Source organism: Thamnophis elegans, chromosome 6 (genome assembly GCF_009769535.1).
Source record: "Thamnophis elegans isolate rThaEle1 chromosome 6, rThaEle1.pri, whole genome shotgun sequence".
In the NCBI taxonomy this organism is placed as follows: domain Eukaryota; kingdom Metazoa; phylum Chordata; class Lepidosauria; order Squamata; family Colubridae; genus Thamnophis; species Thamnophis elegans.
In genome coordinates, this window is record NC_045546.1 from 35,499,453 (window position 1) to 35,517,588 (window position 18,136).

At 37.1% G+C, this 18,136-nt stretch overlaps 1 protein-coding gene across 1 annotated transcript in view; it reads right to left on the bottom strand.

The window, feature by feature from the left end:
- Positions 1-15,889: 15,889 nt before the first annotated feature.
- Positions 15,890-18,136, bottom strand: part of CIP2A (cellular inhibitor of PP2A) — a 30,742-nt gene continuing 28,495 nt past the window's right edge. Inside the window, exon 21 of the mRNA XM_032219847.1 lies at positions 15,890-17,188. Within this exon, the coding sequence (XP_032075738.1) occupies positions 17,018-17,188 (171 nt within the window). The 3' untranslated portion in view covers positions 15,890-17,017. The remainder of the gene's footprint in view (positions 17,189-18,136) is intronic.

Below are 18,136 nucleotides of genomic sequence, written 5' to 3' on the forward strand. Positions count from 1 at the left end.
AAAACTTAAATATATATTTATTACATGTGATTCCATTTTCTGAAACAGACATCTGCCCCACTAAAACTCAAAACAGAAAATATTTTTTAAATCCAACCAACACCTAGTTAACTATTAAGAACTTATTTATTTAGGTTCCTACGTTGTTTTTTATATGGACAGACTACACTTCCTCTATCAAAAGGTATTCAGCTTTATCTACTTAGAATGAATTAACACTAAAGCACATTTTTCTAACTTTTGGGCAGATGAGCCAATTTTAAACTTGAGAGCATGTTATGGATGTTATCACAAAATGGCCACTATAGGAGAGCTTGTGATTGTGGATTTTTTCATGTAGCAAAATGCTAAGATATTCCCATTTCTAATCTTCCAGCAAAAAAAAAAAAATCTTCTCTTCTTATCACTTCTGTTTCCGCAACCTTAATGGGCATATTTCTAAACAACATACTTGGCTAGAAGTACTACTTTCTAAGAAGGTCTAAATGATCCATGTGGGACTCTAGGGCTCTACTGTAAATAAAGATGAAACTGGAGATTTCTTCATACTTGCCAGATTTATAAAAAATTAACAATCTTTAAAAATTTAATAAGCTGAATAAAGCAGTGTAGCAACAGAACGCAGCAACTACTGTATTTACAAGTATAAAAGTGATGGGGCAGAAGAAGACATAAAAGGTCATATTTCAGGTCCTTTGAGGGGGGGGAGACCCACAAATGCTGGTTTCACAATGCTTTGCTTTACTAAACATCTTGCAAGAATCCAGTCATTATAATTTAGAAAGCAATATGTAAACTGAAACAAAATACTTTTTAGATTTAGCAATGTGCTAAAACATAGTTTCCTTAATGGTATATAGAATGAACCACCATGATCTGGTTTTATGCAATAGCTTACATCATTTATAAACTATAGGGACTGGGTTGCACAAATACAACAAAAAGCATTCTTCTTAATGCAACAGGCTAAACAATCAAGTGGGAAGTGTGACAGGACCTTAACTCTGCATGACCTAAAAACAGGCTCTATACCAGAGGTGTCAAACGTGTGGTCCACTGCCTGCACCCCTCCTCCCTCCCCATTTAGTGAAGGTGGAAAAAGTCATAATAGTCATGTAATGCCACGAGTTTGATACCCCTCTCCATACTGTATTCAGAGTTTGTTAAGAATTTAAGGTGATATAGCAATAGCAATAGCAGTAGACTTATATACCGCTTCATAGGCCTTTCAGGCCTCTCTAAGCGGTTTACAGAGAGTCAGCATATTGCCCCCAACAATCTGGGTCCTCATTTTACCCACCTCGGAAGGATGGAAGGCTGAGTCAACCCTGAGCCGGTGAGATTTGAACCGCTGACCTGCTGATCTAGCAGTAGCCTGCAGTGCTGCATTTAACCACTGCGCCACCTTGGTATATAGCAAATATAACAGCTGTCTACCTTTTTTTGTATTTTGCATCTAAAAACAGAGGCATCCAAAGAATTGAACCTTTGTACATCAGATTTTACAGTATATCACAATAATTAGTCCTTCACTTGCTGTGAAATCAGGGCAGTCAATCCCTGTGGATCTTTATGCAAATTTTGAAAATGATACTGAAATAATGGCCAGGTGGTGAGCAAGCAGCTGAAATCCTTCTTGTAAAGCCTCCTGTTGAATTTCTGATTGACAGTTTGCTCTGTGTTTGAAAAGCACTTTTCATTTTCGCTTGTGAAAATGGTCCATTGTTCCTTTGATCAGAAAGGCTGCAGTTTGGATAGTCACTAATAAATTGACAACAGAACAAGACCAAAAGAAATGCTTTCATTACAAATGGAAAATAATGTTGCATTCTTCATGGCTTTCAAAAACAGGCAAAGATATGGCTAATCTCTAGTACGGTTTTAAGTGTACAAGCCTATTTGGCAGCCCAGAAGACTGTTTTTGAAAGACTGTGCACAAGTACCATTATCCCCCAACCTTTTCAATCTGAGATAAATTTCAAAGTTGTCATTACTCATTCTGCCTGCTGACATTTTATCATTATTGTATCTTAAGCACTTCTAAATAGGTCATGCCTGTAGCTGAAGAACTCATTTTCAGGAAGTGAGGCTGATGGAGTTCTTAGACCTTTTAATAGCCATCATCACCACTCATAAACCAGCTGGTGGTATAATCCGAAGTATAGAAGGAGAAGGGAGACAAGGCCTTACTTAAATAGTCTCATTTGAAGGCAGAGATGACTTTACTTCTTATGCAAGTATTTTACAAAAAGGGTGGAATTCAGCACCAATTTTGTGATGTGCTTGCTTATCCTTAGCTCTTTAATTCCAGCAGCTGATGTTACATTTCACAGTTTACTTTAAATGCTATAGTTTGGTTGGTTTTGGTGTAGCATTGTTTGAAGCCAGTCAATGTGAGTTTACTTAAGAAACCATACCATGTCTTGGTTACAGTGGTGGGATTCAAAATTTTTTACTACCAGTTCTGTGGGTGTGGTTTTTTGGGCATGGCTTTGTGGGCATAGCAGGGGAAGGTTACTGCAAAATCCCCATTCCCTCCCCACCCTACTAACCTGCTTTCCAGCTCCATTCTCCTGTTCAGAGCAACAAAAGAAGATCGGCTGGCAGGCAGTGGGGGTGGGGCCAGCCTATTTGCCTGTTCTCCAAACTACTCAAAATTTCCACTACCAGTTCTCCAGGACCTGTCAGAACTGGCTGAATACCACCTCTGCTTGGTTACCATGTGAACTATATGAATACAACTTGGATAAATTTCCTTTTTAGCAGATTGGAGAAGAAAACTCCCTGGACTTACCAGTAGATTACAGTATTTCTCTATCTTCCTAAGCCATACTAGTCAGGGTTGAGGTTGGTAATTGGATGTAGCTTGAACAGTCAATGATTAGCTTTTTACACAGCATGAAGCTATTTCAAATGCACAGTAACTAATTATATATAGAGTATGTAATTGTAATGACTTAGTCATAAGCTATGATTTACAACAGTGGTTCTCAAACTTTTTCAGTCCACCGCCCCCTTGGTGCTACAAACTGATCCTCAGTGCCCCCCACCCAGTGGTGGAATTCGAATTTTTTTTACCAGTTCTGTGGGCGCGGCTTGGTGGGCGTGGCTGAGGAGTCAGGTGACTGGGCGGTTTTCACGATGGAAGGAAGATAGTAACAGTAAAATTCAAAACTGTAACAATTAATTGCACATTTATTCAAAATCCAATTTAAAAACCTTTTTAGTTAATGTTAATTCAACAAAATTGTTGAAAATGATCCAGTGATACCAGGTTTTCAAAGTCTGATAGTCATTTATCAAGAACCTTAGTAACTAGTAACTTAGTAAACTCAGTAAAATTTAGTAACTACTTCACTGTTCTTAGTAGATGATAATTCCTGTGTAGATATTGAAAGAAGTAATCTCAGTAAGATATTACCACAAAGCACAAAACTGCAACAGATATCATTAAGATATCACAAACTTACACAAAAAGATGTTATTGTAAGAAACCCAAAATGGATAATAAACACTTTTGTCTTTTATCTAAAGTTTTTCATCTTTAGATCAATGACCTTAATTATTTTTTCTCTCCCTCACAAACATACACATATACCAGTGGTGGGTTTCAAAAATTTTTAGAACCTATTCTGTACGTGTGGCCTATTTTGTGGTCATGTGACCAGTGGGAGTGGCCAACTTGTAAAATGTGGTGAAACTCATTTAACAATGCTCTTGCTTAGCAACCAAAATTTTGGGCTCAATCGTGATCATAAGTTCTCTTTCTTTTTCTTTCTTTCTTTCTTTCTTTCTTTCTTTCTTCCTTCTTTCCTTCCTTCCTTCCTTCCTTCCTTCCTTCTTTCTTATATCTCTCTTTCCCTCTTTCTGTTTTTCTTTCCTTTCTTTTTCTTCCTTCCGTCCATTCTTTCTTTCTTGTGTGTCTCAGAAATGGGAAGCGCGGGGATCTTAATGTAGTAAGGCGGGGGAGGAGCGGGAGGTTAAATAAACAAATTTGGCTTCGCTTCCTGAGGTGCCTGAGACTCCCCATGGGAGAATGCCCCCTTCAGATTGCTGGAACAGCAAGTTTCAAGGCAAAATCCAGCTTCCTTGTGCGGCAAGAGAGAAAGTTGCCTGAGACGCCGCTGGGAGAATGTCTCCTTCGGGTTGTCCCCTTACCATCCCCCTGCCACCCCCCTTGCCTCTTAGCTCCCCCCTAAGTCATCCCACCATCCTCCAGGGGGCGGTACTGCCCACTTTGGGAACCACTGATTTACAAAAACAATAACTGGATTTACAATAGATGCTAAGCCGTAGCTGTCACATCACATCCTGAAGTTGTGCAGTGTTGCAACAATTGTGCTCATGTTTATAAACTAAGGAGCATGTGCACAGTACCATTTCCCATTCCAGGCTTCCATGAATTTTTAACCAGGGATGGAGGATAACATCTCATTGAGTCATTTAATCTAGAGTTTCTAACTATGTGTGGGTATATGAAGGAGTGTGAAAATTAGAATCCAACATGATTAAACTTTAATTTCAGTATCCAGAAATCAGCAGTTGCACCTTTTTCTGGATAACATAATGGATTCAAGAAAGCTTTTCTAAGAGTAAGATGATTCTGCATTCTTGGTTGTTGACATGCATTAGTGACTATAAATAAATATCAGACAATATTTATTCTCTATAGTTTTTAACATGAGCACAATCTGAATATTAAGAAATGTCTAGAAATGAATTTGTATATGAGAATACATACCAGTAGTGGGTTCCTAATCCCGTTGCAACTAGTACGGTGCAACAGGGCCCAGCATCCACTAAATGAACGCACACAGAACACATGTGTACTTACCGCCTGCGATGCTCCGCAATGCCTCTGTGACTCTCCAGCTGCTTGGCGGAGCATCGCGCAGGCACCGTATGCTCTGTGCGCGGAAGCCCCGAAGAGCTCAAATACCGGTAAGGAGCGCGGGTAGGCCCTCCAGAGCACCATACCGGAATGGTACCCAGTGCTCGTTGCAGGCACCAGTATGCCCGTACTGGGGCATACCGGTCATAACCCATCACTGGTACATACGTAAAGATGACCAATGACCATGTGATGCAGGTTTTTTTAAACTGTGTTTTATGTAACTGGAGTTTTTCAAGAACCTGACAGGATTCCTCAAGAGAGTAATAGAAAAAATAAATTAAATCAAATATCTATGGAATTTTTTTAAAGGAAAAGCAATCATGCCCAATCATTGAACATTGTTTGCTTAAAATTCTAATGTCCCATGTAATTGTGAAATTATTTTTTGTACATTGAAAATGCTAATTTTGTCTTTATAATAATTTACATTTTAAACTTACAGTATGAGTTTTCTGGCATAGTAATTGTGGAATCTATTTTTGTGAAATTCAAATAAGGCACAATCACAACACACACTCCAACCACAAGTTTTATTTCATGCTAATTTTCTAGCAATAGAACTTTGCTGGAACAATGGTTCTAGGAATTTTTGTTGTTGTTTAAGCATAGTTTCTGTAATTGAAAAAAAATTAAAAATCTGTACTGTGATAAAAAGAATACTCATTTTTTATTTTATTTCACTCCATTCCCAACTTTAAGATTGTTTTTTTAGGCCGAGCTCCCAGATGACTTAAAATAGAACAGATGAAAACAGCAGAACATCAAAGAGATAAAGTAGGAATGATAATGTACCGTCACCTCCATGATATTTTCTGCATTGAAAAAACAACAAACTTGCCTCTTTTACATGTGAGACCAGTATGCAGATAAAATACTTGTGGTCCACATTTCTGGATATCCCGCACTAATGCTTAAAAGAAAATATACTGTTACAATTGATGGAAGGAAAGGATTTTTGCATCAACTAAGCATAGATGACTTATCAAGCTGCATGAGTTAAATATTGTGTGGAACAATGCCCAACTAGGCACAATGCTTTTTACTGAGCAGGTAAAAATTTCAAGAGAAAATGGAGGGCTCTTATTCCTTTTCTGCTAGTCAAATTCCCCCAATAAATTTCAATTGTTTATTTCAGCTGTGCCATAATCATAATAACGACTATGTGTGATATATTTGTGCAATATTTATCTAATTGAGTTGTTGATATAAAAGTTTGTATAACCTGCCTGTGAGAATTGATCTGGCACTGAGCAAATCTCTTTTGGATATGGTATTTTATCACCAGTGGCCATAAGAAAGGAACAAAAGCCAGATGTGACAATGTTCTTAGAGTGCTTGGGATAAAGTTCTAAGTTCTAAAATCCTAATAAAGTTTCTAATATTGTTACATATAAAGAAAATTACTTAAATTAACTTAACAGATTCAGCATATTCAATACAAGAGAGCAAGATTAATAGGTTGAAAAATAAGACTGACAGTAGGGGACTGCATTGTCAGATAGGAGTTTTCTGTTTAAATTTGGACAATGTCTTCCGGCTAGTTACAGCATGAAATTAATGTTATAAATCCACTGATTATATTATACAAAGTATTTTATATTAAATATATTTTACTTTTATTTTGGAAATTCATCTATGTAGGTTTAAACATTTGGAGAGAGCAGCTGCTTGGTTTAATTGACATAAGGAAATAAGAGGGAAACATATTTGTACTGAATCATCACATGAATCATCACATATATAACAATGACCTTGTTTATTGTTGCCAAATATTTTTTTTCCGTATTAAACATGTCACAGGTAGCTATTATTCAAGAACTATCTCACATTTAATTGGTTAAACAATTGATTTTCATAAAGTTTGATGATCTAGAGAAACATGACGGATTCAAAAGAGATGCTTCACAAAACCAAAGATCATGTTTTACATACTTCTTTCAAATTGTTAAAGCAGCCTCATCAACCTTCAAAAAGATGCAGCTGGTGTAAATTAAAAAGAGGCCCATGCTTTATGCATCTCCGTAAGTTCCAAAGCATCTCTTTTGAAAGCTTTGTAAACCCCAATCATTTTTGCATGAGTTGTAATTTTTAAACTGGGTTTGCATTAAGCAAATTCCATAATAAAGTTAATATCAGGTATAGCTTTGCTACCGGTAATAGATGGGGGCAGTCATCTAATAAGCTTTGAGGATATTAAAACTGTCTTCATGATAGCAAGAAATCAGCAATTTTCATAGGAGTTTTCCATCTTTCCCACTTTTACATTCATTCAACTTCACACATTTACAAAAGTGTTGAGGCTTGGATTGTTATACCTTGATATTGCTTTCATCACTCTACCCTATATATAGTGAGGACTATTAAAATTTAATTTAAAGTTTGTTCTTTAGAACATCTACTTCTGCTTCATTGACTATGCTAAAGCCTTTGATTGTGTGGATCACAACAAATTGTGGCAAGTTCTTAAAGAGATAGGAGTACCAGACCATCTTATTTGTCTTTTGAGGAAGCAACAGTGAGAACTGGAAACGCAACCACTGATTGATTCAAGGTTGGGAAAGGAGTCCGGTAAGGCTGTATACTGTTGCCCTGCCTATTCAACTTATATGCAGAGTACATCATGAGAAAGGCAGAGCTAGATAAATCAAAAGTTGGAATTAAGATTGCCGGGAGAAATATCAACAACCTCAGATATGCAGATGATACCACTCTAATGGCAGAAAATGAAGAGGAACTAAAGAGCCTCTTGAGGCGGGTGAAGAAGAAAAGTGCAAAAGTTGGCTTGAAACTCAACATTAAGAAAACTAAAATCATCCGGCCCTCTCAATTTCTGGAAAATAGATGGGGAAGAAATGGAGGTAGTGACAGATTTTATTTTCCTGGGCTCCAAGATGGGGAATGCATCCAAGAAATTAAAAGGTGCTTGATCCTGGTGAGGAAAGTTAAGGTAAATCTAGACAGCATACTAAAAAGCAGAGACATCACTCTGCCAACAAAAGTGTGTATAGTCAAGGCTATGGTTTTCCCAGTTGCAATGTATAGCTGTAAAATTTGGACCATAAGAAAGGCTGAGGGCCAAAGAATTGAGGCCTTTGAACTATGGTGCTGGAGAAGACTCCTGCAAGTCCCTTGGACTGCAAGGTGATCAAACTGTTCAGTCCTAAAGGAGATCAACACTGATTGCTCTTTAGAAGGCCAAATCCTGAAGATGAAACTCCAATACTTTGGCCACCTAATGAGAAGGAAGGACTCACTGGAGAAGAGCCTAATGCTGGGAAAGATTGAGGACAAAAGAAGACAGGGATGACAGAAAATGAGGTGGATGGATGGAGTCACCGAAACAGTAGGCATGAGCTTAAATGGACTCCAGAGGATGGTATAGAACAGAAAGGCTTGGAGGAACATTGTCCATAGGGCTGCGATGGGTTGGACATGACTTTGCAACTAACAACAACAAAGTTTGTTCACAAGCTTATGTCACCTAAAGTTTCTTTGAAAACCTGCATAGGCCTGATTTGGTAGAAGGCTGTTTTTGCCCCTCATTCCAGCTGCAATTAAGGCCTTAGCTGAACGATGCCTCAGAACCTCAAGAACAATCCCAAATTCCTTTTGAATCAAGTACTGTCCATTGGGTGCCTGGCATGAACCAATCAAATAGGCTCTTTCCCCATTCAGTGGGGTGCAAGAAACGGAATGATCTGATCACAACAAGGGTATAATTATAAGGTTCTGCAAATTCTGTTCATTTGGCCATTGTCCTATGATAGGATCCAGATCTAAAGGATAATTTCCATTGTGAGCTGGACCAGAAAGAATTGGATCAGATCCATGATTCATGCCCTCCATCCATCTATTTTTCTTTCCATCACCACGATACAACTCCTTTCCTCTCCCTCATGACATAATAATGTCCTTCAACCTCCATCTTCCCTCCCTCCCAATCAAGGAGCCCCATCATATAACTAGATGTCACAGTTCTCTCAACCAATTGTAAGGTCTAAGAATCAGTGCTCCCAGTCAGGACCACTCCATTGCCCATCAGTCCACCACACCCACTCCCAGATACTCTGCTGTTACTTGGGTGGTTGGAAGAAACCAAAAACAACCACTCTTAATAACTTAAAGAGAACTAATCTGTATCCTTACTGCCCTCCAGGAAGGAATAAACTGTTACACCTTAGGGATACCAGCTCATCCACATCTCTTATCAAAAGTCTCCTAATCTTAGACCTTCCATCCTCTAGTCTAGATTTTAAGATACTAAAGATCTACAATTCCAGAGAAGTGAAAGTGAACAAACAAGATAAGTTCTGATTTTTATTATTCTCCTCATTGAAAATCTTTTCAGGATAGTCCCATGGCAGCCATAGGAAGCCAATTGGTTCTCTCATAATACTACTTCCAACTTTAACTCCAGCAGCCATTTGGTGCCAATGTCTGCATCTTGCAGAACACCAAGGTAAAACCTCCTCTAGTCAGCTTCATCTTAATCATGCAGCTCAAAAATCTCTTGCAGCTAGTCCCGAATGAGTGCCTCACTGATGCTAGCAATGATGAATGAACATGCCTAGAGCTGGCATTGCACCACCAAATCCATAAGAGCTAAACTACATTTCTTTATAATATAGAAAATGTGGGATGGCATCTCCACCAGATGGATCTGCAACTAGATGACCAACTAGATTCAACATGTAGTCCTCAATGTAACTACATCTACATGGAGGGAAGCCAGCAGTGGAATACCTCAAAGCTCTGTCTTAGGCTCATTATTCTTCAACAACCTCTTAATTCGATAAGATAATAGAAGGGAAACTCATCAAACTACAGACAAGATTGTCAGAAGGATCTTAACAGACTTTAGCATTGGGACCTAAATAACAAGTTCAGTGGCGAGAATAAGTCCTTCAAGAAAGGACTTAAGAGCTGAGGTGGCACAGTGGTTAGAGTGCAGTACTGCAGGCCACTTCAGCTGACTGTTATCTGCAGTTCAGCGGTTCAAATCTCACCGGCTCAAGGTTGACTCAGCCTTCCATCCTTCCGAGGTGGGTGAAATGAGGACCCAGACTGTGTGGGCAATATGCTGACTCTGTAAACTGCTTAGAGAGGGCTGAAAGCCCTATGAAGCGGCATATAAGTCTAACTACTATTGCTATTGCTAAAGAAATCAAATGCACAGGTATAGACTAGGTGATACGTGACTCAACAGCAGTAACTGTGAAAGGGACCTAGGTGTCCTAGTGGTCCACCAGTTAAGATTCCAATGGTAACTTAAAGCCTTTTTTTCTTTTTGCATGTTGTAAGGAAGGTAAATCAAACCAAATGCTAAACAAATCATACCTAGAGCCAGTATCCTAATTGATGCGCGATAGAAGGTATGAATTGTAAACTATGGATGGAATCTTACATTATTTCCAAGTACTTTCTGTTTTAGATAATAAAATAAAAAGGTACTAAATGCTACAAACAATAAACAAATTATACATTTATTATGTGCTATTGAGATCTAGAATCTGGTACTTTAGTTACATAAGGTGGTCCAGGAATAAGTAACTTTCCTAATAGGGTAGGACACTGCAAGCACAAAGGTGGGAAAATCAGGGCAATCTTGATCTCAATTGTTGATTTTGAATTAAAAATAGATTACAGTGTATTTCTACCTCCTTAGGAAGCAGAAGAAAGGTATTTAATGCATCATAAATGAAAGGTCAACAATGACCCTTGACCTTTTTTCTATAATGAGGCTAAAATCTAGTGTTAACTGATAAATGATAAACCTTGGAATACAATACACTATTCAAGCCTTTGAGTTTGATATTATTATGGCCTTTCATTCCGTTCAGATGTCAAAACTATTTGGCTGACTTATAAAACAGTTGAAATGTAACCTTTGAATACTAATATAAACAATTTGGCATATTTCTATAGTAATACCCAGCCAAGACAACAGCTGCCTGACAAAATGAGTTCTTAATCAGATAATACCAAGCAAGAGCCCAAAATGCTTTATAGCTGCTGCTACTCTGAAGACATTATGTCAGCATATAATATTTACCTTATTTTGTAAAGGCTTATTTTAAGTACATCATGCTTCTGCCTAGCTACTATATCATTTTAATAAGAATAGCCTGGTTAAATGTTATTAATATGTGTATGGTTGGAGTATGTTCAGAGAAAACAATTTGCAGAACATCACTGCATATTTTAAAGGAAAAATACAAACTCTTTATATATTAGCAGATAGTAATATTATACGTGGAATCCTTGAGTTACAACCATCTGTTCAGCTATTGGTCAAGGTTATGGGAGACCTGAATAAATGATACTTACACTCAGTCTCTAAAGTTATGGATGTTATAATGACTTTGTGATCCTATGATCAAAATTTGGTTGTTTGGCAAACCATCCACAATTACAACCATAGGCATACTTCAGTTTCTCCCACCTACTTACCCTGCCACCTATCTCTACTTTTTGGCTGCCCTGTTTTATGGTATTTCTCAGTGGTGATGGGACTAAAGTAAAAGCCCTGATGGTTCTGCTATGCTAGCTCTACTGGCTATGTTACCTCCAGCTGACCTATTGGCCACACCAGCCTTCTTCCCAAGGCCATTTATCATGTGTTTTTCAGGCCCAAGTAACCTTCACTGTTTGTCTCCTATTGCTCACAAGACGCACCCAGCCTGATTTGATGCAAGGCAGTTGCTGGGCTGGCCAAACATACTTTCTAAAACTGGTCATGCTGTTCTCCAAATAGTGCAGACTGTTTTCACAATGTTCCAAAGATATCTGAGGCCTTCTAAAATCTTGTGAGGCCACATCCACCATTGTCCAGATAGCGTGTGCCATTTTTACAATGCTTTGGAAAACTTTTGAAGCGTTCTAAAACCTCACAGGAAGACCATGACCATTGTTCTCAAAATTGCGTATGTTGTTCTTGAGATGCTTTGGAATGCCTCAGAAGCTATTTGGAGAATAGTGTGAGTAGCCTTGAAAGGAAAGCCTGGGAATGCCAGGGCAGCAAAGCTGGTGAGCGCCAAGCAGCAAGGTGAGTGAAATGCACTCTTGCTTTTTTATCACCTTGTAAATCTTAATGGTTACTAAAGGAGGCACTTGCTAAATGAGAATTACTTAGACTTTAAAAAGTCCGGGTGCTGCAATGAACCAGAATATTTTTAAGAATACTATCTCACTATGTTCACTCAGATGCAAGTCCAACTGAGCTCTGCTAAACTTAATCACAGGTAATTGGATTGGAAGATTATAGACTATGGTCCTTTATTATTTTGTTAGTTTATACTGTTTCTTATTGTTCTCTTTGCTTCGTTCTCGTTGAAATGTTTATTTCATGTCTTCAGGCATAAAAAGCAGGGGAAGAAGTATTGCTTTAGTGCCGTTTTATAGACTTATCACAAGGATTAAAGATTACTGAACTGAGGTGTTCAAAATACAAAATGAATATAAAGCACTTTGTATAGTCTTCTGATAGAAAAAATTAGGACACAGCCAAGGCTTGCATTAAATATTTGAGGGCATTCAGGCAGAAGCACATAAACTGGTAGTACAAGCAGTAATACTCTAATACAAAAAGCATTGGCAAAATGTTGTTACACCATAATAAAAAGGGAATCTTCCAGTTAACCTTCACAGATAAACAACAACCTTCTTCCCAAGTTTTCATTTCATTTATAAACTGCCCTGACCTCATTTTTTTCAAGAAAACATGAGAGACTTTAATATTTTTCCAGTTTATATCTGGGACATTTGTGATACTCTAGAATTACTGTGGTTACATTTCCAGGCAGAGTTCTGGAATTCTGGTAGTTCCCAAGATATGATCATAATGGAGTCTGCCCATTATGGTTATAAGTGATGATGGCTGTTAAGTGAGATGGTCTCACTTAAAGATCCCCAGCCCTTGCTCTTCCTGAGACAGCTGTTAAATGAAAATGCTGGTTGTTAAGTGGAGAACAAGCAGTCTCAGTGGCTCAGTGCGGAAGAGGTCTTTGAAATCTAACACAGGCATAGGCCTACCTGCACCTTCCAAATTATCCTCCACCCCCAAGTTATCCCATGTTGTTTTTTTCAGCCCTTCGATCCGCACAGATTTTCCTTCTCCCACTGAGTCCCCACAGGCCTTAGGCTTTATTCCCACCCCCCTAGGCTCCACCCATTCCTTATTTACCCCTTGAAGATTTCATGACCTCATGTTGGAGAAGGAATACAGGACAGATGAAACTGGGCTACATGGCTGCCTCCTGGAAGTGGCCATTATTATCAGCACACCTGCAATTCTGCAGGGCTGTGCAGAATTGCATGCAGGCAGCAAAATAAAGCAATTCATCCCTGGCCAATGCAGCATCCTTGCGAAAGTGTCCTTTTTGGTATGCGTATCATGGCTTTGCAGAAGCAGCTGGCATTTTGAAATGCCTGCAAGGAATTGTGGGTGCGCTGAAATTGTTGGCCACTTCTGGGAGGCAGTCATGTGGCCCAGGGATGTGTGCCCTGACCTTCCCAATATGGGATCCAGAGATCTTCAAGAGGTAAGTATGCAATGGATGCCAGGCGTGTGGGGAATAGGCCCAAGGCCCTCAGGATCCTGGTGAGCAGGGTAGGGGGCGGGGAGAGGCAGAGAGCGCTGTGGCACACCTGCAAAGTCGTAGGAGTGAATGATTGTGAGGGCACTGCAGCAGCTGTAATTTTGAAACAGAATAAGTAGCTTTAATGGCCTTTAATTTGCTACTGATATTAAAGGAAGTGTTATGAATGTGGTTTATATTTCCATTAGCGGAAAAAATAGGTCTTATAGAAGGAAGCCTTGTCTGATTATATCCTGTGCCTATTGGTTCTCATAAATAATGCCTATCTCGTTAATTAGTATTAATTAGTCAGGAAGCAAGAATAGTTTAATTATCTAGTACTGACTTTCAGACTGAGAAAACAGCTTTGAAAACTTCAGTCAGGAACTCCTTGTAAGGTTTTGAACAAATCAGTAACGTTTATTACATTTTGAGGAAATCAGGTTAAAAACTTGCGATTTCCTTATGTGTTTATTCCTATTCTTGCCATTTCCTTATGGGCTTTCTTCTTGTGAAACATTTCCAAAGACATTTTCCTTAAGCATTTATTATTTAGATAGCTAGTTTCTATCAATTATTGTTTTTTTGCAATCAACCAGGCAGCAAGTGAAGATTCCAGGGCTTCATATTAGATTTATTCAGAGATCCATATTCAAAGAGTATAATGCGATTCAGTGTTCAGAAAAACCTTTGAACAGTTGCTTCTTCTCAGTTCTCACAGCTGCCTCCACAGCTAATACAATCTCCTGCAAGAAATGCATTTGGTGTAAGGTGTTCCCAACAGATGGTATGTGAGAGTATGTATATGCTGAATCATTTGGTCTCTGAATGCAGATGGCAGCACAACACAATTAAATATCTGTTCTCAAAATATGAAAAAGTGTTCATTGAAGACTAATGTTATCATAGAGAACATTGGAAACCTTGACATTTAAATTGCCATATGCAAGATCTGCTAAAGCCATTTATAAAGTTTCTTATTGTGGAAACAATTATGTTTATTCCTTTTACGGGCCAGACAAAACTACCATCAGGTTTGCTATTAGTGAGACTAATTCTTTATGACCTTTGGGAAGAGCTGTTCTTGTCATTCTTTAATGGAAACTTGTTATCGGCTCCACTTGACGAAGAGCTTAAGTGTGTAATTTTTTTTATCATCCCAGCATGCAGTGTTGTACAATATATATACATTACGTATACAATAGATTCTGTCCTAAGGAGGTCCATCAAGTGGGGCCAAGGATCTTGTCTGTGGTGGCTCCCTGTGGAACATCATCCCTACAGATAAGTTTGGTCCCCATTTTGACAATCTTTCACAAGGCCGGGATATCAGGTTTTGCCAATAGGCCTGGGGACACAGAGTGGGATGGAGTTTATCAAATGGCTTATTTGATTGTTGTAGTTGGAGTGGTGGAGTTATTGCTTTTATTGTTTTTATATTGGATTGTTATCCTTGCAAGCCATCTGGAGTCACTGAAAGTGAGTTGGGTGGCCATATAACTTTTCTTAAATAAATTCGCTAAACATGCTTGACATGCTACTGAAGAAAAGCTGAAGATTTATCAGAGTACTAAAGGTGTTTATGACACAGTGAGATTAAAGCCTCTGGGACACCTAGTTGCCCATATTGCAGTATAATAAAATCTGAAACTGCAAAGGCAGAAATATAGTAGAAACACGGAATGTAAAAATCAGGATCATGAGAAAATCAGCACAGAAATGTATGAATTGGGCATACATTAACAACTTAGGCATTAGTTAATTAGATAGAATAGAAGTGGACACTTTCAGCCAAAAGATCATACTTTTTACTACTCAAGACACACAGGAATGACATTGCTTTCATAATCAGGAATGATATTGTAAGGGCAATATCTGGGTACAAAGCAAAGAGTGATTAAATATCATCAACTAGACTTTGCAGACAAACCTTGGTTAATGATGATTACATAACTAATTTCATGCCTCAACCATTGATACAGAGGAGAAGATTGACAGGTTATCTGTTCAAGTTGAATCCGAAATCGACAAACTATGCAAGCACTCTGTGCTTTTGGTGGTTGCAGTTTGGAATTCCAAAGTTGGAAATGTTCAGGAGGACAACCTAACTGGAAAGCATGCGTAAGAAATAGAAATGGAGTAGGAGAATGGTATACCAATTTTTCCCAATCCAATGTTTTTCATTACTAACAGCATTCCAACAAACAAAATGAACAGTACAGTTCATCATACATGGGCATCATTACATTGAATGCACAAACAGGTTTTTTATGGAAAATAAAAATATGGAAGACCTCAGTTATTATGGGAAAGAATGGCAAAGGGCTGACTGTGGAACTAATTATGAACTGCTCCTGCAAGTTCCAAGTCAAGATAAATTGGAAGAAAAAAGTAAATCAGTTTTCATCAATCAAAGATCCATGCATAACTTCAGTGTTATTTATTTCATTTTCCAGAGACAAATGATGACAATTAGAACAAAAATATAAAAAGACCACTAGAGTCCATAATAAATACTTCATTTAAATGTCAAATACCACTGCCAAGTTGGAGACAATAGCTTTCAAAAATATAATTGACAGCATCAATTGCACATAGTTAAAGAGGAAGACTGACACACAGAATTTAAAATGTAAAGGTATTTGTTGAAATGTTGGCATATGATCACTACCCTCTTAAGTGGAATTAATACTAATTGTTTTGGAGTTTCAGTGTCTCCAAACATAATCAGGTTTCATTATATCATTAAAGAGGACAGATACAGTACAATAGGAAAATATGCCCTTGCCCTATATGTTGTAAGTTGATTTTTAAACTACACATAGTTGTTGAAAGTTCATTATTTTAAAACATATTCATGCACTAGTTTAAAAATATACAGTATCTTTGTCTTTCAGCAAAAAAATAGGTTTGTAATAAATACTAGAAAACTTGTAGAATATTTTTAAAAAGAACACAAACAACCTGTGACTATTAACTTCAGAAATCTCTAAATCTGAAAAACTATGAAGAGAATTATTTGACTTTTACACCGGAAGGAAAACTGAATATATGAAAACTGAGCTTGTCTTCTGTTTTTGGGGGGAGGGAAATTCAGATTTCTTTTAAATGTTTGATTCATTAATGTATATCTGTATTGTAATATAAGACTTAAAATGTTTTTCTACATAATATATACATATATATTTGCATACTTTCATTTTGAATGTATAGGTTAACCAGCAAGATTTCAGCTACATTTTGTATACAAGGAAATGAAAGCTTTTGTAAAATCAGTTTAAGAGTAGAATTACTAACTTAAGTAAACCTAGCATAGTTGATAGTTTGGGCATCAAATGGTTTTTTTACTTATGTTTTCTAAAATTATATCTAGTCCTTGTTAAATACATAAACAAGGCAACCAATAGTGATAGAGATATTAGTGTCAAAATGAATAGAATGTAGCCTACTATTCATAAAAGCCATAATATCTTCAAGGAAAGTTACCTAAAAGGTTTTTCATAATGAAACATAAAACAACATTAATTGCATATTTAGAAAATCTGCTCTATAAACTGAGATTCACTGTTTCTGCATTTAATTTACCACCACTTAAGCTATGAATCATTGCAATCATATGAGAATGTTTGTTTAGTTCTTCTTGCTGAAGCTTAATTAAGGCCTCCTTTTCTTCTAGCCGTCCTTCCAACTGTGACTTCTGAACTTCCAAAGAAGATGCCTGAAAATACATATTATATACTATTTAATATAGCTAACAAACATGCAAAGATGCATTCTCTGTTCACATTGGGTGAAATCAAAGTCTACTAAGCTCCACACTACAGGTAACAGTACTTACTCAGAACATCTGAAACTGACAAACCAGTTTGCCAACTAGACAATAACTCATAAAACATATATTTGAAATGATTTGGTTGTTAATTATTAATTGTGCTAAATATATTTTGGAGGATCTTTCAATTGATAAATTATAATTATCCAAATTTCAGATAATCAATTTAATATACATAAAGAGACAGAAAAAAAAGGGTTGAACCAGGTTGTGCTTTCTGTAAATTCAAATAACAGTGAGGTCATACTACAATTACCTTATCTCCAGTGCACACTATTATCCCACTAAAGTTATTTAAACAGTGACGTATCTGGTGTAGTTTGGATCAGAATAAAATCAAACCAGTTGTAATTTAAGATCAGAAAAAGCTTAACTGATTCCCTACTTTATATGCAAAGATTTGAAATGAAAGTGTAAATGTTATTTATTTATTTAAATGGTTTATATGGCTGCCTACCTTAAGCAACTCTGGGCAACTTACAACCACAAAACCAATAAATCATAAATCAACCAACACAAATAAATTTCTTTAGTCTTTTAAATATAAACATCTAAGAAAATTCCTATTTTCTCTGATTATTAGAAATAATCAATTTAAAAAAGAAATACACATACACAATCTCTCACATTATATTTCTAAGGCACGATATATGGATGTAAGTTATTTAATGTCTATTATTTTTATGACTTTTAAGAAGACAGTCTTATTTACTCGAAAGTGTATCTAATTTAATTCAATATATCTCTAGCTATACTTACAACCTCTATTCATTTGTAATTTTATTTTTCTCAATATGTATACATACCAACAATGAATTTATTCTATTTTCCCTA